Source organism: Nannospalax galili, unplaced genomic scaffold, assembly GCF_000622305.1.
Source record: "Nannospalax galili isolate Female #2095 unplaced genomic scaffold, S.galili_v1.0 scaffold1736, whole genome shotgun sequence".
NCBI lineage: Eukaryota > Metazoa > Chordata > Mammalia > Rodentia > Spalacidae > Nannospalax > Nannospalax galili.
In genome coordinates this window covers 202,547-230,158 of record NW_008338645.1, presented here as the reverse complement: position 1 = coordinate 230,158, position 27,612 = coordinate 202,547, and the positions used below count along the sequence as shown (strand labels likewise).

Sequence of the window (27,612 nt, the reverse complement as noted above, 5' to 3'; positions counted from 1 at the left end):
AGAGGTGGGTAAGGAGTGGCTATTCAGGGGGCTAAAGAAGGCCAGAGATAAATTGTAATTAGATTCTGGACCTGCAACATTTCAAACTGTCACAGTCTCCAGGGTGATAATCAGTTGGTCAGCCTTGCAGGAAGTTCAGTCCAAGGTACAGAAATTCTTTTTCTGAACTATATAGACCTCCTTGGCCTATATACTGAGTTCTAGGCCAGCCAGGGAGACATAGTAAGACCCTGTTCCCGCCCCCCACCCAAAAAAACGGAAAATAGAAAAAAAGGATTTAGCATGGGTTCCACATAATACAAACAAAAGCCTAAAGACTAATGGAGGTGCTAGGTCGTCTCATAGATTGGGAGTTTATCAACAAGGTAGGAATACAAGGGAGGAGACGCAAACGTTAAGTGGCGGCAGAAAGGGAAGGTTTATGAGCCTTCTGCTACCCCGTACTCCAGGTTTGCGGTTCAAACTGCAACTCCGCTCAGGGGCAAAGGGCGGTCCATCCCAGAGGCCTTGTTCTGGGCCTATTTCTGTTTCAAGGCCTGGAATCAACCCTTACCCAAGTCGTAAGAACTGAAATTTCATTTTTCTGAAGTATTCTGACTCGGACAGCGAGGCCCTTCCGGTCTCCAGCTTGGAAGCGGAAGTGCCGCCACAGTTCGCCTCCGTTTTTCCCGGTGTGCTTCCGCGCGCGGCCAGTTCCCTTTTCTCGGCGGCGGTGGCTGGCTGGTGCGGCTCTGGTGAGGCCTGGGGAGGGAACTGACGGTGGCGGAGGTTGGGAGGGGAGGGCCAGGCGTGGCCGGTGACGGCTGGGTCTCAGAGGAGAGGCGGGGCGGCTCGGTTCTTGCTCAGGGCGCGACCTGACCCGGGGCCGCTTCGCCCCTACTGCCCCGCAGGCCCCGCTAGGGGCCATTTCGCATAAATGTGACTTGTGCTCAGGGTGTTTTCGAACATAGTCCTTGCTGCCTCGAAAGTCTCTAAGGTAATCTTAATTTTTTTTATTTTTTTATTTTTAAGAGTGTAAAGAACTTCCGCTCTTTGAGTCGGCTCTGGCGTCCTCTCGCCTCAGGGACGTGGTTATCCCTACGCTTCGCGGTGAGCAGTGGGTGAAATTTGGTGGAAGAGGGCTGCGTCCTTCCTGTTTCTTAGAAACAAATACATGATTGTTGAATTCGCCCCCCCCCATCCTGTATTTGTTTTGACATACTAAGTAGGTAAAAAGAGGAAGCTTAAAAAAATGTTATTTTTATTTTTATTTTTTATGTGTATAAGTGTATTACCTTTATGTAGGTAGGTGCACCTGTTTAGTGCTGTGCCTCCGGAGGTCAAAAGAGGGCGTTGGATCTCCTGAAACTGGAGTTAATGGATGGTTCTTAGCCACCATGTGGTGGGTGCTGGGCATCAAACCCCTGTCCTCTGCCAGAGCAACCAGTTCTCTTAATCATGTAGAACCATCTCTCTAGCCCCAAGAGAAAGCTTTTTAAAAATAACATTCTTATTTTACAATATATTTTTATTTTATGTGTATGAGTGTTTTGTCTGTATGTATGTAACTGCACCACGTTGGTGCAGAGCCATCGGAGGTCAGAAGAGGGCGCTGGATCCCCTGGAACTGGAGTTACAGATGCTTGGTAGCTGCAGCTCTGTGGGTGCTGGGACCAGAACCTGGATCCTCTGGAAGAGCAGCCAGTCCTCTTAACTGCTTAGTCAGCTCTTCAGCCCAGAAACTACTTTTGTAAATGTTCAGGGTATGCATATTCATGTATGTAGCTTGTGTAGACCCACAGGTCACACCCTTTCTTCCTCATCTCAGTGGTAGTTAAAGTCTTCACAATTTAAAAATGGGATTTGGGCTAGGGAGATGATGGTTCAGGGGTCAAGAGCCTGGCACTGCTCTTGAAGAGGACCTGAGTTCAGTTCCCAGATCTCAAGTCAAAGGCTGGAAACCTCCTGTAACTCCAACTACAGGGGATCGATCCACCGCCCTCTTCTGCCCTCTACAGATGCACCAGCACTCAGGTGGCATACACTCACATATACACATAATTTAATAGGGGCTGAAGAGATGGCTCAGCAGTTAAGAGTACTTATTGCCCTTCCAGAAGACTGGTTTCCCAGCACCCACATGGCAGCTAACACCCATCTGTAACTCCAGTTCTGGGGGATCCTATGCCCTCTTCTGGCCTCTAGGCACTCACATGATGCACCTGCATACATATTGGCAAAGCACTAATACACATAAAATAATTTTTTTTTTTTTTGTCTTTTTGAGACAGGGTTTCCCTGTAGCCCTAGCTGTCCTGGAACTCACTGTGTAGGCCAGGTTGGCCTTGAATTCACAGAGATCCACCTGCCTCTGTCTCCTGAGTGCTGGGATTAAAGCCGTGTGCCACCACACCTGGCTTTAAAGATATATTTTAAAGTGAACATTTTAAAAATAACAAAAACAGAACTCTAGAAAGAAAGGATGAGGCATTATTTATTTCACTAAAATACTATGATAGTTGAGCTTACTTGTTTTCTCCCAGAAAAATAAAACGTGTTTCAGGAAAACTTAAAATTATCAGTGTATATTAATTGTGCAAAAATAGGTTTCCTTATAACATTTTTATGCATGCATATTATGTGTTTTGATCATATATATTCTTCCCTCTCTCCCTCCTGCTCTCCCCCCTTTTCCAAATAGTCTTTTGTGTACCTTTTTTTTTTTTTTGGTCTTTTTGAGACAGGGTCTCCCTGTAGCCCCAGTTGTCCTGGAACCACTATGTAGACCAGGCTGGCCTTGAACTCACAGAGATCCGCCTGCCTCTGCCTCTCGAGTACTGGGATTAAAGGTGCCTGGCTTCTTTCTTTTTTTAAAGATTTATTTATATGTGTGTACACATGTGCTGGTGCCCTTGGAGGCCAGAACTCGAGGGCGTTGGATCCAAGGTGCTGGGTCCCTTGGAGCTGGAGTTACAGGTGGTTTTATAAGCACCTGGATGTGGGTATTGTGAGCTCAACTTATTTCCTGTGGAAGAGAAGCAAACACTTAACTGCTGAGCCATCTCTCTAGCTCCTACTTTTTCTTTCTTGTTTTATTAATTTCTTTTTGAGATAGGGTCTCTAATCCTGTCTGGCCAGGAGCCTATGGTGTAGCCCAGGCTGGCCTCAGACTCAATGCAATTCTGCCTCAGCCTCCCTTGTGCTGGGACTACAGGCATTGAGCTATCATGCCAAAGTTTTTTTTTCTTAAATCTAGATTTCACATGAGAGAAAACATATGATGTTTGAGTCAGATTTATTTAATGTGATCTCCATTTCTATCCATGTACAAAGCTCTAACCATTCAGATATTTTCATGTGTATTCGAATTTTGTGGCCAGAAAGTTGGATCAGTGGTTAAGAGTACTACTTGTTCTTGCAAAGGACCTGGCTTTGATTCCCAGCACCCACATAGTGGCTAACTACAGCCAGTAACTCCAGTTCCAGGGGAATCTGACACCCTCTTCTGACCTCCATGGGCATTGCACAGCATGGGTGCACTCACTTACATGCAGGCAATAAACTCATACACAAAATAAAAGAAACAAGTTTTCCTTGCTGTGCAAACCCCTAGGTTCCAGAGAGAAAATACAAGGAAATTAAATAGAATTTTTATATTAGAATTTTTTGGTGTGGTGCTAGAGAGATGGCTTGGTGGCTAAGAGTGCTTCCAGTTTGTTCCCAGCACCCATGTCAAATGACTTACAACAAATGGCCTGGAACTCCAGCTCCTACACTTATGTGGTGCATGTTAATTCTTCGCAGATACACATGAACACATAAAATCTTTTAACACTATTTTGGTATAGGTAATATGAAATAAGGGCATGGCAAATTATATGTAGGAAGATATTTTTAGGATTTTAATAATTTGATCTCACTGAAATATTTTGTACTAAATTTGTAAGATAAGATATAAGGAACTATTCCAGCTTTGCTCTCGCATGCAAGTTTTAATATTTGCTAGAATGTACCATTTACTCAAGGTTCATGAGCTTCAGTATTGGGGTCAAAGTACAATTAATACCTGAAAATCCCACAAAATTTAAACATCTGTCCTTCAATAATTGTAAAATATTACATAATTCAACATGGAAGAAAAATTGGTGTGCCTCACTTTTATCTGTTGTTTTGCTTCAGCTTCTTATAGTATCAATACATAGTACCCTAAACTATTCCCCCCATATGTCATAACACATTTGACTTTGCACGTGGACCTCTGTGGGCCATAATCAAAATAGTCTTGGGATTAGTGGTGTGGCTCTCTGGTTATCTAGCATGCATGGGGTTGTAGGTTTAATCCCAGCACTGAGAAAAGGACAATATGGTCATAAGGACCTTGAGGGATTAAATCTAGTTATATAAAACTAGCAGAAGATTACTCTCACCACTGTTGTGTTTGTTCAGCTGTCTGCTCCCAAATCTGAAAATAAACAGTAGTCATAATGAAGTCCCATAGCTGTAATGCTGTGATTCCATTCATGGAGGTCCCCAAATCATTCAGTATTAAAAGTACTGATAAAATTCAGTTGATAACTGGGAGATATTTTACTCATGGACATTGACTAAAATACTGTGTTCATTGTTTCAACAGCCTCTCAGAAACAGCTGCTCCTCAGAACCAGGTCACTTCTCCTGGGTTGCTCTGGGGTAGCTTAGTACCTTTCATCAGTCTTTGAAACAGCATCCTAACTGTATCCACCTTTCTTGAAGAATCCAGGTATGACACAGCATTGATAGCATCCTCCACCAGGAATGTTCAGTGGTTATTTTTTTTTTTAAAATATTTTTATTTTATGTATATGAGTATATTGCCTGCATGTATGTGAGTTCACCCATGTTGTGCAATGCCGCGGAGGTCAGAAGAGGGCTTCAGACTCCCCTGGAACTGGAGTTAAGGACGGTTTGTAGTCACCATGTGGGTGCTGGGAATTGAACCTGGGTTCTCTGCAAGAGCAGTCAGTGCTCTTAACCACTGAGCCATCTCTCCGGCCCCCAGTGGTTACTTCTTACTGATACATAAATCTAACCTCTTTCAGTCCTTTTTTGGATTCTGGTGGGAACATGTTCTGGATTTACAAATTATACTTAAAATTGAAATCAACAGATGTTTTATACTTAAACTTGTGTGTGTGTGTGTGTGTGTGTGTGTGTGTGTGTGTATGTATGTGTCTGTGTCTGTGGGTTGGGTATGCACAACTGAGTGCAGGTGTCAACAGAGGCCAGAGAGGATGTTGGATCCCCTGAAGCTGGAGTTATAGGTGGTTGTGAACTGTTCTATGTTGGTGCTTTGAGTCAAACTCAGGGCCTCTGCAAGTGCAATATGCACTCTTACTGCTGAGCCATCTTCCTAGCCCTGGGGACTTTTATTTTTGAAGTTTTCACAGCTTGTTATATATCCTGATCTATGGACCAGTTCTGATCTTTAGTTGTGCTAGGCTTCAGGGGAGGAATTTGCCTCCCTTGGCCTCATGCCCACATACCATCAAAACAAGTGTGACTGGTTATCTCCTGGGCTTGCTGGAAGCAGGATCTCTCAGAGCTGATGAGTCTCTATACTCAGCTGCTGTGGTTCATGGGTACCCCAGGTTATCACCACCATCTTCTTTCCAGATGTTTTAGACAGGTTTAGGCCTTTTGGTATATTCCATCTGCAGGAGAGTTGGCTTCCTTCTCTGTTCACCCCTTTGGCAGAGCAGGGTGCTGGAGGAGGTTACTCTTACTCGGATCTGTGGCTGTCTCAGGAATTAATTTGAGAACCAAAGTGGGATTTTGTGGGCCATATGAATGGCACTGCTGAACACTGTGCTGAAGCTCAGTGGGATGTTGCTGCTTTCATTGCTTAGCCAGGATGGCCTTAGTAAAGGGGTAAAGACTCAAGAAATAATGCATCTAGCAAAACTTGAAGCAGTCATTTTAGTACTGGTTACCCTGAGCAGTGTCGTATCTTCCTATTTATTAGGAATTATTGAGCCATTGCATAAGATTCAACCAGGAAAGGAAACAAAAACTTTGAGCACCATGGTGATGGTGGTGCGTGTTCCAGGGACCAAACCCTAGTTATCAGGTCCAAGAGCAAGTGCCTTTATCTGCCAAGCCACCTCACCAGCCCTCATATGCTTTTTATTACTGGTGCTGCAGTTCTAGCCACTGGCAGAGCTTTACCCTTCAGAATTACATTATAGGCAGTAACTAAGATAAGGGTTTTCACTGCCTTCCCCTCCCCCTCCCCCAAGCTAGAGCCCAGTATGGTGGCACACACTTCTAATCTCAGCATTTGGGAGACAGAGGCAGGCAGACCTCTTGTGAGGTCCAAGCCAGCTGGGGCTACTGATAGACCCTGTCTCAAAACCCAAATGATAATATTTTTGAAAATAACTTGATTAGAACTTAGATGTTCTTGATGGGTCCTAGGTAATTGATCTCTGTAAGTAACTCCTTTTAAGTTAGAGTGAAATGAATCAATAGCTGTATTTTATATTGCCCAGAGCTATTTTCCATAAATTGGGAAAAACTATTATCACTTGTGTGAGTATGGGAACACACGTGCCATGGCATGAGGTATAGAGGTCAGAGAACAACTTTGGGGGTTGATTTTTATCCTTCTGAGGTTTCTGGGCATAGAACCGAGGTTATCAGGCTTGCACAGTAAACACCTCTGAGCAATCTTTGTGGCCCTGTTTTTCATAAATCTTTTATCTTACTCTTATGCATAAGGATGAGAGGTCAGAGTAGCAGTATTTATTCTGTAGGGACTTAGCAGGCTTATGTATTGTGCAACCTATTTTCACTTGTACTCCATTAGAAAACAAACTGATACTTAATCATGTTTAACTACATAGGATTCTATCTTAGGGACTTTTAACAATTAGACCAGGGTTTGAATCCCAGTACTCACATGGCGGCTAACAACTGTCTGTAACTCCAGTCCCAGGGGATCCGACAGCCTCTTTTGACCTCCACACGCATTGCACAACACGGGTGTACTTACCTACATGCAGTCAATACATGCGTACACATAAAATTAAAAAGTAAAATTATTGTTTTAAGGTGGTTCTGGAGATTGAACCTAGGGACCTGCACATGCTAGGCAACTGAACTATATTGTCAGCCCAACCATTTGTCTTACTACTCTTAGTCTGAGTGCTTTCTGGAAGCACATACCAACTCAAGTGGTTATCCTTTGTCAAGACCAGAATTTCTTTATAGGAAATGCCATGCCACCTGAGATGTTGTTGTGCTAACTAGAATTCTGTGCTTGCTCTCTTTTTGGGGAGAATATTACATCAAAACCTCCATCAGCAGTGCCCAGAAGTGCCTCTCTTAGGGCAAAGACTGGACCCAGGGAATTTTTCCCCCTTATTTTTTGAGCTCACTGTGTTTAACCTGTTAGTCACATATACTTCTTGTATTATCCTGGAGTGTACATCCATATGTGTCTGACATGAATGGTAGAGGTACTGCAAGTAATGGAAATTATTGCTTTCATCTGGTAACCCTTGACTCCCTGAAGAGAGGCCCACCCACACACCCTGAAGCCAATTCTACTAATCTTCAGTTTTGTACCATAAGGGGTCATCCTGTGACTCTGATAGTTAACTCCCTGACTTTCTCTTTATAAAAGCACAACTTTCTTTCTTTCTTTCTTTCTTTCTTTCTTCTTTTTTTTTTTTTTGGTCTTTTTGACATGGTCTGCCTGTAGCCCCCAGCTGACCTGGAACTCTCTATGTAGATCAGGCTGGATCCACCTGCCTCTGCCTCCCAAGTGCTGGGACTAAAGGCGTGCATAACCACACCCAGCTTAACTTTCTTATGATCCAAATGATGGTGTCTTTGGAGTCTCTTGTCCAGATGGACAGGTATACCACCTTACATATTTTCCATTTTCCATTCCTGCTCTTCTTTCTCTAATGAAATCACACCCTAGTGTACAGTGTATATACTAGGTATATCCATATTTGTTTATCTGTTCTTGACCTCCTTTTTAAATTCATTCATTCTTCCATCCATTTTTGCTGTGTTGAGAACAGAACTCAAGGCCTTATGCCTGCTAGGCAAGTGCTGTCAGCTCTTGACCTCTCCTTTTCAAACTGTTTCCAACAGCTTTGAGAAAAATTGATTCTGAACTATTTGATTATAATTGTGTACTGGGCCTGGAGAGATGGCTCAGTGATTAAGAGCACTGACTGCTCTTGTAGGGAACCTAGGTTTGCTTCCCGGCTCCCACGTGGTGGCTAACAACCATCTATAATGCCAGTTCCAGGGATCTGATGCCCTCTTCTGCCCTCTGCAGACTCTGCACAACATGGGTACATTTACATGCAGGCATAACACTCATGCACATAAAATAAATAAATAAAAAAATTGTGTGCTCTTGTACTCTTACTCAGATTGCATCTTTTTGGAGACATTGGATCCTCCTAGGTGTAAATACTTATATCTTTTTGGGGAAGTGGGAAAATATTTTTTCTTCAACACATTGAAAACTAGGCAAGTGCTGAGCTATACTCCCAGGCTACTAGTGTTTTAACTTTTGTGAGTGTGTGTAGGCACGTGTGCACTATAATGCATGTGTAGAAGTCAGAGGACAACCTCAGGCATCAGCCCTTGCCTTCTACCATGTTTGGGTTAGGGCTTCATTTCATGTGTCAGGCTCATGAACTTCCAAGAATTCTCCTGTCTCTCCTTTCCATCTCCCTGTAGAAGTGCTGCAATTACAAATGTGAACATTAGTATGTCTGGCTTTCATATGTGTTCTGGGAATTTGAACTCAGTTTCTCATGTTTTTATCCATTAAGGACTCTCACCAGCCCAGAGAGCTTGCTTATAGTAGCATAAGGTGATTCTTTGAGAATTCCTACCAAGTAAACAAGTGTTTGGCACACTCACTTTTAATTTTATGCTATTTCTGAAGATTTGTTGTTCTTTATGAGCACCAGACCAAAATCAGAACACTGTATTTCTACTATGAGACTCCAGTGAGATGAAGCAGTGATTGACACATATTCTATCTTGTTTGTAAGACAAGGACATTCTGGTTACAGTGCTTTACAGTCAAAAGTAGAATGTTACATTTTAAGTAACCCATATTCTCAATTTCCCAAGTCCTTTATATGGTGACTATTTTGGTGTATAATGACAACCACACCAGATGACGTTTTAGAGATCGAATTACCCAGATTTAAGTCCTGTTCACTTTCTCTCAATCATTTGTGCTTGAATAATCACCTATTTTCAGAATATAGGTTGTTTTTGCTGTGAATGAATGTTAGAATAATTAAATGGAGTAATGATTAGTATACGTAATTGACCGCGTGTGTGTGAACACACACCTAAATACGTATATAAAAAGCTTCTTGTATAACTTTAGAGTACTATATTAGTTGCTTTTCTGTTTTATGATAAAATACCATGACTAAAAGCAGGTTAAGGAAAAAAGGGTTTGTTTGAGCTTACAGTTCCAGAGGGCCAGAGGCCATAATGACAGGGAAGGCAGGGCGGCAGGAGCAGGAAGCAGTGATCACTTTTCTATTTGTTTACAGGAAAGAGAAAGAGAGCAGAAAGAAGGGCAGCCCTCAGGGTGCACCAGTAGTGTACTTCTTCCTGCAAGGCCTCATGTCCTAAAGGTTCCATAACCTTAAAACAGCTCCCTTAGCTGGGGACCAAGTATTCAAATACCTGAGCCTATGGGGCCATTGCTCATTTAAACTACAAGTACATAGGATTCTTCATCAGTAGCTGATGATGTTAATGATCCCATTGGGTATTATTATAGGGTGTACATTTTAGTGGTTTTCATTAGGTCACCAGCAAAGAGCTAATGTGTGGGGTTTTTTTTTTTTTTGGTTTTTTTTTTTTTGAGACAGGGTCTCCCTGTAGCTCCAGCTGGCCTGGAACTCACTATGTAGACCAAGCTGGCCTGGAACTCATAGAGATCCGCCTGCCTCTGCCTCCCAGGTGCTGGGATTAATGCCTCCACGCCCGGCTTTTTTTTTTAAGACAGGGTTGCACTATGTAACCCTGGCTCACTTGGAACCTCAAACTCACAGATTGACCTGCCTCTGCCTCCTGAGTGCTGGGATTAAAGGCCAGTGCCACCACATCCGTCTAATGTATCATGTTTGAGGACTACTAAATATTGCTTTTTGATCGATTGATGTCAACAGGAATCTAAGTCATCCTGATTAAACAGGAATGAGTATTGTCATCTACATTGATTCATAAGCTGCCCTGACGTGTCCTTGGATTCACAGAAGATTTTGATCGCACAGTTTACCATCAGGATAAAGGATGGACATTATCAGTTTGTCCAATGGTAAGTCCTGTTGCTGCTATTTTTGAGAGACTGTGCTCGGGGTCCCTACTATTCAATGTAGAGCCAGATATCTGGGCCTAAACAGTCACACTGCTAGTCCATTATGGAGTGCTGAAGAGGGCCAGAGAAGACTGTTTTGTACATCAGTCCCCTAGAGTGGGCTTGGGAACAGACATTTCTGTCATCACAGGAAAATTAAGAGTTATATTTCTCAGGACTTAGGTTTCCTTTGCATTAGAGACTAACGTACTTGCCTTGATAGGAAGGATGGCTCACTATCACCTTTTCTGGCTGTGAGTAAGGCAGAATTGCTGTGGCATTGTGTGTTCCTAGTATGTTTGCAAGTTATCCTTGAGTGGATTGGCATCTGTTAATTTTAACAAGGATGAAATCATATCCTGCAGTGAATGTGGGTCTCTGGGAAGCTCTAGAATGTTGTATCTTCTTTCTTTTCCAGCAAGACTGCTTTCCAGGGACCCAGTCTGCATTCAGGAAGAAGAGACAGAGGCAGAAAGCATGGAGACTGGTTGTCTGAGAAACTGTAATAAGGTATGAAGAACATGTTTTGTTCTACAAACTTATTTCATTGCATCCACCAGGTACACATCTTTTCCATACAGATAAGAAGGAATAAGCTTCTCATGAGGATTGATTTCCCAGGGAGTGGAACCTTTCACGGTTGTGAAATACTGTGTTAGTTTGGTAATTACTTGTTAATCTTAACCCTCATGGTGCCAAATGTCTGTTTTTCTGAAAGATGCTAAAAAGATGACAGTATCATTTTCTCAGAGACCTTGTTTTCACTATTTATTCCACATGCACAATATGCCCAGGAATATTGTATAAAAGACGGGAGATGGGTGTAGTCACTTTGTGGTGAGGTGAATTGTTGGAGATGTACCATTAAAGCTATGTGACTAGAATAGATGAACAGAGAGTAAGTGTGGATACAGAGGCTTTTAGGGCTATTGAACCCTGGGCAGACAACAGGAGAACTCCCAACTTTGTACAGGCATTAGGTTGCCCCCACCTCCCCTCGTGCGCCCTTCTATGAACACTGATGGAGATACTGCTTGGCTTAAACAAGCATGTTTAGGCTTTGGTTAGGATTCAGTGACCAATAGGGATAAAGCTGTGCATTTCACACAGGAGGAGTTAACTTCAGAGGATCCACCTCAGAGCACCATACCTGATGATGTGATGAAGGACTACAAGAGCCTAGCCACTGTAGGTAAGATGGTCATCATTCTCATATGAGGCTTCATGTAGAACAGGTACATATTATGTACTTAGTGTGTTTAGGATCTTTGTCAATTCTGTTGAGTTTGAAGAGAACAATGACGGCAGTCTCTCCTTTTTGAACATACTGTGATAGTTTCATTGGGGGGGGTGGTATACATCAAACTTCATCACCTCATATGTGCCGTGTTCTGCTCTGTAACTGAGCTATGTACCTAGCCCACTATAGTAATGGTTGTAGTTCTTGTTTATTTTTTTGAGACAGGGTCTCACTATATAGCCCTGACGACTTAGAACTCTGTGTTTTTTTGTGTGTGTTTTTTAAAAGAAAAAAAAAATTTATTTTTTGTGTATTAGGGGTATTGCCTGCATGTATGTAAGTGCATCTGTGCTGTGCAATGCCCAAGGAGGTTAGAAGAGGGTGTCAGATTCCCCTAGGATTGGAGTTATGGATGGTTGTTAGCTACTATGTTGGTGCTGGGAAATCAAACCCAGGTCCTCTGCAAGAGCAGCCAGTGCTCTTAACTTCTGAGCCTGTCCTGTTTTTAAAAATATTTTTAAAATTATTTTTATTTTATGTGTATGAGTGTATTACTTGCATGTATGTAAGTTCACCTGTGTCATGCAATGCTTATGGTGGTCAAAAGAGGGTGTATAGGTATCCCCTGGAACTGGTGTTAGAATAGTTGTTAACTGCTATGTGGGTGCTGGGAATTGAACCAAGATCCTCTGCAAGAGCAGCCAGTGCTCTTAATTGCTGAACTATCTCTCCAGACCCTCTTATTTTTTTTAGATTTATTTTCATTTATTGTTTTGTGTGTGTGGTGGATACACTTGAGCCACAGCTCATGTGTGGAGGTCAAAAGACAGCTTTTTTTGGAGTTGGTTCTTTGCTTCTGACTTGTTTTTTGAAGCAGGGTCTCATTTCTGCCACTGTGCTTCTGACCAATTCTCCTGTCTCTGCCTTTCATCTGACTATAGGAGTGCTGGGGTGGGATTATAGATGTGTACCACCACTGCATCTGGCTTTTTAACATGAGTGCTGCAGATTTAACTCAGTCGTCAGGGTTTTATAGCAAGTGCCTTTACCTCCTGAGCCATCCTACCTGCCCAGTGTGCTAGTTCTTAAAATTGGATCTGGGTTTTTTTTTTGTCTTTTTGAGACAGGGTCTCCCTGTAGCCCCAGCTGGCCTGGAACTTGCTATGTAGATCAGGCTGACCTTGAACTCACAGAGATCTGCCTGCCTCTGTTTCCCTATTGCTAGGACTAAAGGCATGTACCACCATGCCCGGCAAAATGCATTAGAGGCAATACTGAGCATTAAATTCTTTTTTAATTTATTTTTACTTTATGTGTATGAGTGTTGTGTCTATGTGTGTGCAAGAATCATGCAGTGCCTGTGGAGGACAGAAGAGGGCATTGGATCCCTTAGAACTGGAGTTTCAGACAGTTGTTAGCGGGATTCAATCCTAGGTCTTCTGCAAGAACAGCCAGTGAGTGCTCTTAATCTCTCCAGCACCCTCTACTTTTTTTTAAAGATTTATTTTCGGGGGCTGGAGAGATGGCTCAGCAGTTAAGAACACTGACTGTTCTTGCACCCAGCACCCACATGGCAGCTAACAACTGTCCGTAACTCTAGTTCCAGGGGATCCAACAGCCTCTTCTGTCCTCCACAGGCATTGCACAACACGGGTGCACTTACCTACATGCAGGCAATACACGCATATACATAAAATAAAAATAATAAATATTAAAAAAAAGAAAAAGATTTTCATTTTATATGTATGACTGTTTTGCCTGTATGTATGTAAGTGTAATGTGCGTGCAGTGCCCGTGGAGGCCAGAAGAGGGATTAGATTCCCTGGAACTGGAGTTAACACACAGTTGTGCATTGCCTTGTGGGTGCTCAGTACTGAACCTGGGTCCTCTGCTAGAGCAGCCAGTGCTCTTAACTGCTGAGCCATCTCTTCAGCCCAAAATATGATCTATGTTTAACAGTAACTGGTTATCTGGTTCTCTTGAAGTGTATGTTCTTTGTCTCCATCTTTGACAAATTGAATCTCACTTTCTAGTTGGTGTCTTATCTTGTCATACCCTCTACCTGAATCTGATGTACTATAATATTTATGAGTTACTGGTTTACTTTATTGCCTAGCAAAGACTTGTTATTTATTTTTGTCTATTTGATTAAAATGTTAAAGCTTTAGAAAAGTGAACATGATGTTGATTAGCATTTCAGTGGTCATAGATGAGTAATCTTTGGGACCACTAAATGAGGCTTGTCTTTTTAATCCTTTTGAAATAATTACTGCTTTCATTAGAATTTCAGACTTGAAAGCTGGGTGTGATTGTGTGTTCTTGTAATGTTAGTAGATTTTTCAAGTTTGAGATCAACCTCGGCTACATAATAGGACCCTGACTCAGTTTTATATATATATATATGTCATCTCTTCCATTAATGCATCTTTTCCTGTGTATAGGATGTCAAACACACATCAAACCCAATGCTTTGACTTGCTTGAAAGAAGAATTGATGACCATGCAGAGGGGAGTTCTTCAAGGTGAGTATTTACGAGGAACAACACTGGCCAGTGACACACATTTGGAGGTGTAGTCTTAGCTTCCTTGTTCTTATTTTCTGTTTCTTCCAAAGTTCTGCCATCTCAAGATCTGTGTATAGGATGTCAAACACACATCAAACCCAATGCTTTGACTTGCTTGAAAGAAGAATTGATGACCATGCAGAGGGGAGTTCTTCAAGGTGAGTATTTACGAGGAACAACACTGGCCAGTGACACACATTTGGAGGTGTAGTCTTAGCTTCCTTGTTCTTATTTTCTGTTTCTTCCAAAGTTCTGCCATCTCAAGATAACATGGTTCAAGTTCTTTCCTTTTTTTTTTTTTTTAATGGGGTGGTGGTAAGACAGGGTCTCAATATATCTCCTATAGTTGGCTTAAACTCTTCTTTTTTCATTTTTAAAAATATTTTTGTTTTTATTTCTTGTGTTTGAGTGTATTGCCTGCATGTGGGTAAGTGCGCCTGTGTTGGGCAGTGCCCCTAGAGGTCAGAAGAAGGCGTGAGGCATTCAGTCCCCTTGAACTGGAGTTACGGATGGTGATTGGCCACCATTTGCATGCTGGGAATTGAACCCGGGTCCTCTATAAGAGCACTCAGTGTGCTTTTAACCGCTAAGCCATCTCTCAAACCCCTCTTTTTTTAAGTTGTGTAGCCTCAAATACTTGATCCCAAGTGCTGGTGCTGGGATTGCAGGTGTGTGTCACCATACCCTGCTTGTATTTTCATTGTGAATATTTCTTCCCCTTCCTCACTGATAACATATCTTTGTTTTATTAGCATGTATTGATTTTGATAGAATTATTATTTAACAAATTATGTAAGATCTTGGCCCTTTTTAGTCTAAATCTTCCATTTGTTCACCATGTTTATAAAACAATGAAGACATTTTAAACTCCTTCAGTATTTTATGTTTATTTTATATATATGAATGTATTGCCTGCATGTATGTAAATGCACCCATGTAATGTAATACCCAGGGAGGTCAGAAGATGGCATTTGATCCCCTGGAACTGGAGTTATGGATGGTTGCTGTCTACCATGTGGGTGCTGGGAACCAAACCCAGGACCTCTTAAAGAGCAACCAGTGCTCTTAACTGCTGAGCCATCTCTCCAGCCTGAACTCCTTTAATTGCTATGCTGTGTTGTTCTTTAAACCTAAACATTATTTTATCTTTTTTGTGGGTTTAATTTGAGAATTGGAAATGAAACTGCAAACCAGAGATTCAGCACTTGAGCAGGATTTTTTGACAAGGAATACCTTCACAGAGACACAACAGGTGGTAAGTTCAAAATACATTTCCTATTTTACACTTTTAGGCAAGATACTGAGGTATTTTAGGAACTCCTTTGCAGATTCTGTTATAGGAGGTCAAAACATGGAGAGATACTTGAGAGAAATAGGTTTCTCAGTATAAGGAACAATCTCTTAACACATATTCTGATGACAGGTGTCATGGTTTCCAAAGTTAATGTGCAACTTGTTGGTATCCTTCAAGAAAATGGCATGATTCCACTGGCCAAAAGAATATTTTTTGTAGATAGACTTGTCCCAAAGCTTATCACAGCACAGAAAGACTCAGGCCAGAATTGAGTCCCTAGTTGGCGTTCTCTAGAAAGTTACAAGTCTTAAATTGGTGATGAGCTTCTAAAATAACTATTTGGTAACTATTTATTTATTTATTTATTTATTTATTTATTTATTTATGACAAGGTAGCCCTCGCTGGCCTGGAACTTGCTATATAGACCAGGCTGCCCTCGAACTCACAGAGATCCACCTGCCTCTGCCTCCCAAGTGCTGGGATCAAAGGTGTGCACCACCATGCCTGGCTGGTGAACATATATCTTAACTTTCTTGTTAGTGATTATATACTTAATGTTTTGAGTATTTTGAAAGGTCAGGACAGCTGGGACTATAGGGAGACCCTGACTCAAAAAAGACACAAAAAAATGGAATTTTCTAGAGTTGGAGAGATAGCTCAGTGGTTAAGACCACTAGGTGCTCTTGCAGAGGAGGTGGATTGGGTTCCCAGGGCCCACATGATGGCTAACAATGGTCCATAACTCCAGTTCCAGGGGATCTGATGCCATCATCTGGCCTCTGAGGGCATTGCATGACATGGATGAACTTACATATATATAGCAGGCAAGACACTCATACATATAAAATAAATAAATAAAAAAAATTTTTTTTTTCCAGAGATATAAGCTAAAATAATTACTGCTGAAATATAGTGGCTGAAAATGTCCCAGGGTGTGGTGGCACAAAACTTTAATCCTAGGACTTGGGAGGCAGAGGCAGGCAGATCTCTATGAGATTGAGGCCAGCCTGGTCTGGTCTGCATTGTGAGTTCCAGGCCAGCTGGGGCTACAAGGGAGAATGTCTTCATTTGTCATCACTTACCAGGTCTTTGTAGTGTGCTGAGTAGTGTGCCACAATACAGGGGAGTAGCATGAATAGAGCTCCCTGTTTAGTTGTGGGGACAGAAGTTTGTTTGTAAGAGGTACCAAAATCAACATGAATGGAGAGGATTCTAAGAGTGAGTGTAGATAGCACTAGACCAGTGAGCCCTGGGATAGAATATGGGAGACCTGGGGATAGAGAGATGTCTCAGCGGTTAAGAGCACTAACTGCTCTTGCAGAGGACCTGGGTTCGATTCCCAGTACCCACATGGTGGCTAACAGCCATCCATAACTCTAGTTCTGGGGGATCTGATGCCCTCTTCTGACCTCTGGGTATTCTACAACATGGGTCCACCTACCTGCATGCAGGCAGTACACTCATACACATAAAAAGAATATGGGATATCTTAGATTCTGTTATAGGAATTGGTGTCACTTCTTCTCTAGTCAGCATAGGTAATGTTACTGTACTCAGACTGGCATATATTTGATGGTTTAGGACTCAGTGACTTTTGAAGATGTGGCGGTGGACTTTACCCAAGAAGAGTGGACCTCACTGGATCCTGTTCAGAGAAACTTGTACAGAGATGTGATGCTGGAGAACTACCAGAACCTGGCCACAGTAGGTAAGATTGTCATTCTTTCTAGCTTCATAGGGAACATTGTGTTTAATGTTCTAGAAGTAGTGATGCCAGCTGAGATTACAATGGGAAATAACAGAGACAGAATCTCTTAACCTAATCTAATCTGTCATGGTGCTTTTCACCTAAACTGTAGTCAGTCACATCACTGTACTAATGTTACTTTGAGATTCTCTTTGTTTTTTTTTATTTTTATTTTGCAACCTAGGCTGGCCTCCAATTTACCACAATCCTTGTCTCTTGAATGCTGGGATTATAGGTATGTACCATCATACCTGGCTGTCATTCATATTTTAACAGGCCTTACAAATCTGTTTTACTCTTAAGAGGAAAACTATTGTCATTTTTTTCCCCTATAAGAATGAATGAAGACATATAAAGACCCATGTTGGTGAGAATGACAGCTTTAAAGTACTTTCATTACTTAACATTAGATCTTACCAGAAGAAATGTATTATTGGGTTTTCTTTTTCTCTTGAAAAACTTTACTTGAAAAAATATTGAAAACATTTTATTATTTTATGAGTGTATTGCCTGCATATAAGCACACCCATGCTGTGCAATGCCCGAAGAGATCAGAGAGGGCATTGGATCTCTTGGAACTGGAGTTACAAATGGTTCTTAGACACCATGTAGGTGCTGAGAATTGAACCCAGGTCCTCTGCAAGAGCAGCCAGTGCTCTTAACCACTGAGCCATCTCTCCAACTCCCTTTTAAAATGTTTTTGTTTTTATGTGTATGTTTTCCCCGAACGTGTGTAAGTGCACCACATGTTCATGTAATGCCTGACGAGGCCAGAAGAGGGCATGAGATTCCCTGGACCTGGAGTTACAGATGGTTGTGAGCTGTCATGCGGGTGCTGGGAACCAAACCTGGATCCTCTGCAAGAGCAACCAGTGCTCTTAACTGCTGAGCTATCTCTCTAGCTCCCTTTTTCATCTTTTAAAGAACATAGAATCTTGGGGCTGGAGAGATGGCTCAGTGGTTAAGAGCACTGACTGCTGTTGCAGAAGACCTGGGTTTGATTCCCAGCACCCACATGGAGGCTACGAACTGTCCTTAACTCCAGTTCCAGGGGAATCCAAAGCCCTCTTTTGACCTCCACGGCAATGCACGACACGGGTGCGCTCACATACATGCAGGCAATACACTCATACACATAAAAATAAATGTTTAAAAAAAAATAGAATCTTTATTAAATAATCAAAGCATAGGAGTATGACATGCCACTAGTAGTAGTTATTATGTTTCTTGGTGGTAATGGGAATTGAATCTGTCTAGGACCTTGTACATTCCAGGCAAGTGCTCTATTAATTACCTATATCCTCAGCTGTTTTTTGGTTTCTTGAGACAGGCTCCCTGTATAGCCCTGACCAGTCTTTATTTCTTGATTCTCCTTCCTAGTGCTATGATTACAGGCATGTAAGGACTTGGTCCTTACTGGTGGTTTTTAAATGTGCATTTAGGTCATGAATGTAAATTTCTTGGGTTCCAGAAAATATTGTTACCAAAAGTATAAATATTTATATTTTGAACTGTTTTTTAATAATTTTAAGTGTTTTTTCTAGCATTGGAGGGTTTACATGAGCATTTGCCATTAATGTGTTTTTCTCTGTGTATAGGAGGTCAACTGTTCAAACCCAGCCTGATCTCTTGGTTGGAGCAAAAAGTGGAGTTGACAATAGTGGAACGAGGCATCCTCCATGGTGAGTATTTGTTAAAAACATTTTTTGTCATTGACACGTGAACGTGTCATGTTTATAACCATAATGAGGAAATCTTTAGAAGACCACTTTGAATTTGATGGCTGAGGTCCTTAGAAGCAAGTTTTGGGATGCCAGTGTACTTGTAATGCAAATTCTGGGATATCTTTAACCTGACATAGGTATTACTTAGACTTTGTTATGATCTTAACAGTGGTATTCTCTTTTCCCCTTGGGTTATGATTTTGGTTTTGCAGTCTTTTGTTTGTTTTTTATTTTTCCTTCTCTAGTTCACTGTCACATTTCATTTTCACAGAAAAAAGTTTCTTAAAAATTTTTTAAGGGGCTGGAGAGATTCTGGGATATCTTTAACCTGACATAGGTATTACTTAGACTTTGTTATGATCTTAACAGTGGTATTCTCTTTTCCCCTTGGGTTATGATTTTGGTTTTGCAGTCTTTTGTTTGTTTTTTATTTTTCCTTCTCTAGTTCACTGTCACATTTCATTTTCACAGAAAAAAGTTTCTTAAAAATTTTTTAAGGGGCTGGAGAGGCGGTTAAGAACACTGTTCTTGCAGAAGACCTGGGTTCGAATCCCAGCACCCACATGGCAGCTAACAGCTTTCCATAACTCCAGTTCCAGGGGATCCACACCCTCTTTTGACTTCCATGGGCACTGCACAACATAGACACACTTACATACATGCAGAAAGAGGCAGAGGCAGGCAGATCTCTGTGAGTTCAAGGCCAGTCTGGTCTACATAGTGAGTTCCAGGACAGCTGGGGCTACAGGGAGACCCTGTCTCAAAAAGACCAAAAAAAATTTTTTTTTTTAAAATATTTTTATTTTATGTGTATGAGTGTATTGCCATCATGTATGTGAGTGCACCCAATGTGGTGCAATGAGGCGGAGGTCAGAAGAGGACATTGGATTCCCCTGGAACTGGAGTTAAGGACAGTTCATAGCCGCCATGTGGGTGATGGGAATCAAACCCAGGTCCTCTGCAAGAGCAGTCAGTGGTCTTAACCACTGAGCCATCTCTCCAGCCCCCCCAGAAAAAAATTTTAATGTATTATACGTGTGACATACCTGTTTTTTGCTTTCTTTCTATAATTATTATGTTTACCATCACATTTATTTATTTTTTTATTTTTCAGTCCTTTTGAGACATTATATTTTTAACACCACATTGTTATGATTGCCAGATTTTAGACTTAGACAAACTGCTTGAATCTATCTTTGCTTTGTTGCTTAATATGTTTTAATATAAAAACAAAGTTTAAACTTAAAATTTTTTTAAAAAGTTTTACTTAATCTTTTTAGCCTGGATATATGTAAGTGCACCTGTGTGTCCAGTGCTTACAGAGGTTAGAAAAAGGCATCAGATCCCTTGTAATAGGAGTTAACAGATGGTTGTTATACCACACGTGGATACTGGGAACTCAACCCATGTCCCCTGGAAGAGAAGCTAGTGCTTGTAACTGCTAAGCCATCTGTCTAACCCACACATCCAGCCTTATTTAACATTCCATTTGTTGTGCAAATTCTTATATATGTTTTTCTGTTTTACTTTAGGATGGGAAATGCACCTAAAGGCCAAAGGAACCGCATTTCAGCAGGATATATTTTGTTCAGATATATCAAATGGAATGCAACTGGTAAGGTTCACAAGGATATTTCTTAATGTCCTAGTTCAAGGAAGATTAGGGGTTCCCTAACAGAAATAAGTAGAAATAAAAGGTATTTCAGAGAAATATCTGTAACAAGGGACACTCCCTATCTCTTTCTCTTTCTTCCCTTTTGTTTCTCTTTTCCCTTACTCTTTCCTCCTCTTTATTTTCCCCAGACAAGATCTTATAATGTCTCTTAGGCTGGACTTGAACTTGTGATCCTTCTGCTTCAGCCTCTAGAATGCTGGGATTTCATAGTACTGCACCAGTGTGCTAAGTGTAAAGTGATGCTCCAAACCTAGTATGACATTAGAACATCAGAATTCCCTCAGATGTACATTCCTGTATAAGTCTGAAAAATCCTTTAAACTTCATTTGAGCCTTTGTCAACAGGGAGGACACAGTGGAGGGGAGCTCTTTGACTCTAAGCATGTTGAGAAAGTTTTCAGTGAAGATTCCTGCCTTCAGACTGACATGTTTACTCCAAATATGCAGAGTACTTCAGAGTGTAATTTGTATGAAAAAGATTTCCCACAACCACTGAAGGGAACTTCTGTTGAAGATAACAGTTTGCAGTTGAACCAGTATGTAAAACCTTTCATCTTGACTCCAGATGCTCCCCAGAGTTTATGCGTTCAGGACAAATCCTTTGAATGCTGTGACTGTGGGGAAACTTTTGTTAATCAGTTAGAACTTCAGGCACATAGTTCTTCTCATAATGAAGGAAATCACCACAAATTGGAGCAATGTGGCCAAGCTTTAACTCATTCTGCAAGCCATGATGGACATGTTGAAACTCCCACTGCAAAAAAATATTATGAATGTAAGAAGTGTGAAAAATTCTTTACACATCCTATCTATCTTAATATTCATATGCAAAGTCACACTGTTGAGAAACCCTATGAATGTAAGGAATGTGGGAAAGCTTTCACTGAGCGCTCAAGCTTAATTGTACATCTACGACAACACACTCGGGAGAAGTTGTATGAGTGCAAGGAATGTGGGAAATCTTTCATTCAGCCCTCACGCCTTACAGAACATATGAGAAGTCACACAGGAGAGAAGCCCTATCAGTGTGACCAGTGTGGGAATGCTTTTGCATCTTCCTCTTACCTTACTACACATTTGAGAACTCACACTGGAGAGAAGCCCTTTGAGTGTAATGTATGTGGAAAAGCATTTACACGTTCCTCCTACCTACTAGGTCACATACGAACTCACACAGGAGAGAAACCATACGAATGTAAAGTATGTGGAAAAGCCTTTAGTGGGCGTTCATGGCTTACTATACACTTACGAAAACATACTGGTGAGAGGCCCTATCCATGTACAGAATGCGAGAAAGCTTTCACAAGTTTTGCTCAACTAACTGAACATATAAAAACTCACACTGGTGAGAAGCCTTTTCGATGTAAGGTATGTGCAAGAACCTTTAGAAATTCCTCATGCCTTAAGACCCACTTCCGAATTCACACTGGAATAAAACCATACAAATGTAATTACTGTGGGAAAGACTTCACTGCGCGTTCTGGCCTTACCAAGCATGTACTAATTCACAATGGTGAGAAGCCCTATGATTGTAAAGAATGTGGAAAAGCCTTCAGTACATCCTCTGGCCTTGTTGAACATATAAGAATTCACACAGGAGAGAAGCCCTTTGAATGTTATCAGTGTGGGAAGGCTTTGGCTCATTCGTCATCTCTTGTTGGACATTTGAGAACTCACACTGGAGAGAAACCTTTTGAGTGTAACCTGTGTGACAAAACATTTACGCGTTCTTCTTACCTTCGAATTCACATGCGAACTCATACGGGAGAGAAACCCTATGAATGTAAGGAGTGTGGGAAAACCTTCCCTGAGCGCTCATGCCTTACAAAACACATAAGAACACATACTGGTGAAAGGCCCTATGAATGTAAGGAATGTGGGAAAGGCTTTATTAGCTTTGCTCAACTTACTGTACACATAAAAACTCACAGTTCTGAGAGGCCTTTTCAGTGTAAGGTATGCACAAAATCTTTTAGAAATTCCTCATCACTTGAGACCCACTTTCGAATTCACACTGGAGTAAAACCTTATAAATGCACTTACTGTGGGAAAGACTTCACTGCTCGTTCAGGCCTTACTATACATTTACGAAATCACACTGGGGAGAAGTCCTATGCTTGCCAGGAATGTGGGAAAGCTTTCAGTACTTCCTCAGGCCTTATTGCACATATAAGAAGTCATAAAGGAGAGAAACCCTTTGAATGTGACCACTGTGGGAAAGCCTTTGCTTCTTCCTCATATCTTAATGTGCATTTGAAGATTCACACCGGAGAAAAGCCCTTTCAGTGTACAGTGTGTGGGAAAACATTTACATGTTCTTCTTACCTTCCTGTTCACATGCGAACTCATACTGGAGAGAAACCCTTTCAGTGTATAATATGTGGAAAATCATTTTTGTGGTCCTCTTACCTTCGTGTTCACATGCGAATTCACACTGGAGAGAAACCGTATGTATGTCAGTACTGTGGAAAAGCCTTTACAGAGCACTCAGGCCTTAATAAGCACTTACGGAAACACACGGGAGACAAACCATATGAATATAAGGAGTGTGCAGAAGCCTTTGCTACTTCTGCTGATGCTAATGAACATGAAAACCCCCATTGGAGAGAAACTGTTTGAATGTAAAGAATTTGAAAATCATTCTGGAAGCCCTTGATCCAATTCCTTTGTAATTAGAATTCATAGTCTATACAAATCTGATGAATATAATCAGCATATAAAAGTGTTCATTTGTTGCTGTTTAGTGCAAAAACATGAAAACTCAATCTGAGGATGCGCTGTAATTCAAGGCTTATGGGAGAAGTCATAATCTCCCAATATAACATGTAAGAATTCATTCTGAAGCTTTGTAGTATAAGAATCTTGCAAACACTTTAGTATTTCAAAGTGGTAATGCAAGAGTATGTGTTGACGCAAGATATATGGAAATGTCACAGATCTCATAGTTTTTTGTTCATCTGTGATCTCACAGTTGAGAAAGTCTTAATGAAGTTTGGGAAATCACTCTTTAACCTTCAGTAAATGGTGTTTATACACTGAACAGAAACTACATGTGAGTGGTACAAGGTTTGCTTCTCCGTGTCTTGAAATCTTGGGTGGTAATGGAGACATGGTTTTCCTGGATGCTTCTAGATGAGTTTTGAATATTTTGATTATTTCTGTATTTGCGTATTTTTATGATTCCAATTATAAATATCTAAATTCCACTATGTTTTTTTGTTATATAATATTCCTGTTTGATATGATTGAAAACTGTTGTTTGTACTTAGTGTTCACCATGATGTCCTATGTCCTTGTGAAATAATGAACACAAACTCAGCATGCATATTCCTTGTTATATTCATCCTCTGTATACAAACCCCACATGCTTTTTTTTTTCTTTTTCTTTTTGACAAGGTCTCAGTTTGTAACCCAGGCTGGCCTGGAGCTCACTGTGTAGCCCAGGCTGACCTCTAGCTCATGGCAATTCTGCCTCAGCCTCCTGAGTGCTGGGATTATAGGTGTGAACCGCCACACCTGGCCCTCTTCACTGTTCCCAAGTATTTGCTTGAAGTTTCACATACATATCTTCCTAATGCTGAAATTCCCATGCTTTACATAGGAGTCAAGTACTTGTAAGTTTGAATCTTTGACCAATACCACCCCTTTTTCCCAGCCCCCAGTCTCTGGTAGCTATTATTTTATTCTCTGGTTGAGCTGAGCTTTTCTTTAGATTCCATTTGATGTAAGATCAAGCAGTATTTGTCTTAACTATACCTGGTTTTCTTTTTTGTCTTTTTAATTTTTTTTTTAAAGACAAGGCCTCTCTTTAGCCCCAGCTGGCCAAGAACTTGCTTTGTAGATCAGGCTGGCTTCAGTCTCACAGAGATACACTGCCTCCTGAGTGCTGGGATTAAAGGCATGTACCACCAAGCCCAGCTTTTTGTGTGTGTGTCTCTGTATGTAACAGTGTCTTGCTTTGTAGCCCATACTGACCTCAAATCCTTAATACTCCTGCCTCAAACTCTGGAGTACTGGAGTCACAGGCATGTGCTATAATGCCCAGATTTTTTTTTTGGCTTATGTCAATTTGCATGGTGTCCTCAAGATTGAATTGTGTTATGGTCAGATATTTTACTTAAGACTAAATTTAGTTTACCCATTGTCTGATTACTGAGATTGTTTCCATATCTTGGCTGTTGGGACTGTGGCTACAGTAAACATGAGTGTGGCTCTCTCTTTTGAGTTGGTGATCTTATGTCCCTAACTGTAACCCCAGAAGTGGGTTTGGTACAGTAATGGTATAGTAATTGGTATAGTACTTTTTTTGTTTTTGGTCTTTTTGAGACAGGGTCTCCCTGTAGCCCCAGCTGTCCTGGAACTCACTGTGTAGACCAGGCTGGCCTCGAACTCGCGGAGATCTGCCTGCCTCTGCCTCCCAAGTCCTGGGACTACAGGTGTGTGCCACCACGCCTGGCTGGTATAGTACTTTTTAAATTTGATATGTCTGTACTGTTTCCCATAATGACTACCAGTTTATGTTCCCAACATTGTAACTTCTCACTCCTTTTTTATCTTGGCATTTTTCTATGCCATTTTAAAAATATGAGATGGTATTTTTGTAGTTTTGATTTGCCTTTTCCTAATTTATAAAGCCATTTGTGTGTCTTCGGTAAAAATATTGATTGTGGTTGATTTAACTTTAAAATCAAGATACTTGTTTTTTGCTGTGAAGTTACGTAAGTTACTTAGATGTTTGGATATAGACCCATTATATTGTGTATACAGCCATCTTCCCGTCTGCATAACATGCTTCTCAGATTTGTTTTTTGCTCTACTTTGTAAAATCTTTAATTTGATGTGGTCCTGGTTTACTTTTGCTTTTGATGCCTGCTTTTCATGTCAGCTTCAAAATTTCTTTGCCAGTGTGTCAGAAAGCCTTAGGTTTTATCTTTAGGCTCTTTTGGGTTGGTTTGTTTGGGATGATCTCACTATGTAGCCAAGCTGCCATTCACTATGTAGACCAGACTGGCCTTAAACTTACAGCCGTGCTCCTTCCTCAGTCCCTCTGAGTCCTGGAATTTCAGGCTTCAGCCATTATGCCTAGCTTACTGTATATATGTATATATTTTTATTATTTCATTTATTTTTGTGTAATTTTCTTTCCTTGACCTCTGATTTAAAATATAAATGTATGGTATGTTAATGATCTATTCTTGCTTACATATCCATTTTTGTCAGTTTCATATATTTTGTCTACTATCCTTTTCATGTTTTATTTCCATGATAAATTCGTTGAAAATTTGTTGACTGTGTGTTTATTTCAGAACTAACTTGTTCTGTTTTCTGTGTATCAGCATTACATGGTTTTTGATTACTGCACCTATGTATAGAATTTTGTTTGTTTTTATTCTTTGTCTTTTGAGACAATTTCATGTAGCTTAGGCTGGCCAAAAATGACCTGGGACTTCTCATCTTCCAACCTCTACCTTCCCAGTACTAGGATTATAGGCCTGTACCCACCACACCTGTTTTTTGTTAGTTTTTTGTTAGTTTTTGTTTCTCTCTCTCTCTCTCTCTCTCTCTCTCTCTCTCTCTCTCTCTCATTTTAAGATTATGTGTCTATTATATTTGCCTCATCCTTTATATATCATAACAAACCTACACAGACCCTCATCACTTGTTTAGGCTTTCTCATTTTTTCTGTCTAATATGGAAAATATCTCTATTCGCATATCCTTTTAACATCTTTCATGTTTTAATTTTTTAATTTTTTTTTTTTAATAAATTTTTAGGTTTTTTTAAAATTTTTTTTTTTTTTATGATTAGAGGTTGTTTTTTTTTTCATGATCTTATGAAAAATGCCATTGGAATTGGGATGAGATTAAATCTACAGAGCACTGGACATTTTACCAATGGTAATTCAATGTGCAGCATACCTTTCCATTTGTTTAGGTCTGCTTTATTTCATAGCTTTAGAGTTATCATTGTTCACATTGGTTTAAATTCTTAATTTTATTCTCTATCAGCTTAGATGCATTTTGTAGAGTATATGGTATTTTTTGCTTTTTAAAAGTTTGTGCTGTGGGGGACTGGAGAGATGGCTCATGGTTAAGAGCACTGGCTGTTCTTATAGAGAACCCTGGTTCGATTCCCAGCACCCACATTGTGGCTAACAACTATCTGTAACTGCAGTTCAGGGGATTGATGCTCTCTTCTGATCTCTGCAGGTGTTGCATGTCAACAGGTGCACTTAAATACATGCAAGCTCATACGCATAAAATAGAAATAATAAAATATTTTCATAAAGTTTGTACTGTATAAAGACACTTTTTTGTGTTGACTTGAAAATCATTTTAGCTTTAGTGAATTTTTTTTGTATGTGAATTTGTTTCTTAAAACTCTTATGTGGAGTCATTTTCTGTGTTGACTATCATGCCACCTGAACAGTTTGATTTTTCCTAGTTGGGTGACTTTTTCTTAGCCTAATAACTCTAGCTTAGGCTTTTCCTGATATTTGCTGAATAGAAGTGGGAAATGTGGGTTTGTTTCCTGCATGCAGCCATTTTGACTATATTTCTTTTATATCTAATCTAGTTAGTGTCAGTTAATATCCTGTTATATGATTCTGTGCATTTTCTGCAATATGGTATTTTCTTTCATTTTGTTAATGCAATGTATCATATTTATTGACTTGGCATCTATTAAAACATCTTTGCCTCTCAGTGATAAATTATTCTTCATCACTGTTTGCATGATCCTTTTAAAAGTTATGCTGGGCGTTGTGGTGCATGCCTTTAATCCCAGCACTCAGGATGCAGAGGCAGGCGGATCTCTGGTTCAAGGCCAGCCTGGTCTACATAGCAAGTTCCAGGTCAACTGGGGCTGCAGGGAGACCCTATCTCAAAAAGACCCCCCCCCAAAAGAACTTTGTGGCAGGGTTTGGTGGTACTCAAACTGTACTTGGGAATCAGAGGCAGGTGGATCCCTGTGAGTTCAAGGCCAGCCTAGTTGAT

General features: G+C 40.7%; 1 protein-coding gene and 1 long non-coding RNA gene across 7 annotated transcripts in view; one reads left to right on the top strand and one right to left on the bottom strand.

Annotated features, from left to right (window-relative positions):
- LOC115070396 overlaps nucleotides 1-690 on the bottom strand; it is a 28,905-nt gene extending 28,215 nt beyond the window's left edge. For both annotated transcript variants that reach the window (XR_003849561.1, XR_003849560.1), the window contains exon 1: nucleotides 554-690. This is a non-coding gene — a long non-coding RNA (uncharacterized LOC115070396). The remainder of the gene's footprint in view (nucleotides 1-553) is intronic.
- On the top strand, nucleotides 597-25,220 carry LOC103734306 (zinc finger protein 26). Of its 5 annotated transcripts, XM_029563544.1 has the most exons (12): nucleotides 597-734; nucleotides 1,012-1,089; nucleotides 4,613-4,738; nucleotides 10,185-10,333; nucleotides 10,791-10,882; nucleotides 11,483-11,564; nucleotides 14,054-14,134; nucleotides 15,346-15,431; nucleotides 17,053-17,179; nucleotides 18,817-18,900; nucleotides 20,475-20,557; nucleotides 20,963-25,220. In XM_029563544.1, the coding sequence occupies exons 4-12, from the start codon at nucleotides 10,309-10,311 to the stop codon at nucleotides 23,234-23,236; spliced, it is 2,934 nt and encodes a 977-aa protein (XP_029419404.1). In that variant the 5' UTR covers nucleotides 597-734; nucleotides 1,012-1,089; nucleotides 4,613-4,738; nucleotides 10,185-10,308; the 3' UTR covers nucleotides 23,237-25,220. The 5 variants fall into 5 exon arrangements, with proteins under 5 accessions (XP_029419404.1, XP_029419403.1, XP_029419405.1 ...); XM_029563543.1 differs by lacking the exon at nucleotides 4,613-4,738; XM_029563545.1 differs by lacking the exons at nucleotides 597-734; nucleotides 1,012-1,089 and adding an exon at nucleotides 815-976.
- The last annotated feature ends 2,392 nt before the right edge of the window (nucleotides 25,221-27,612 follow it).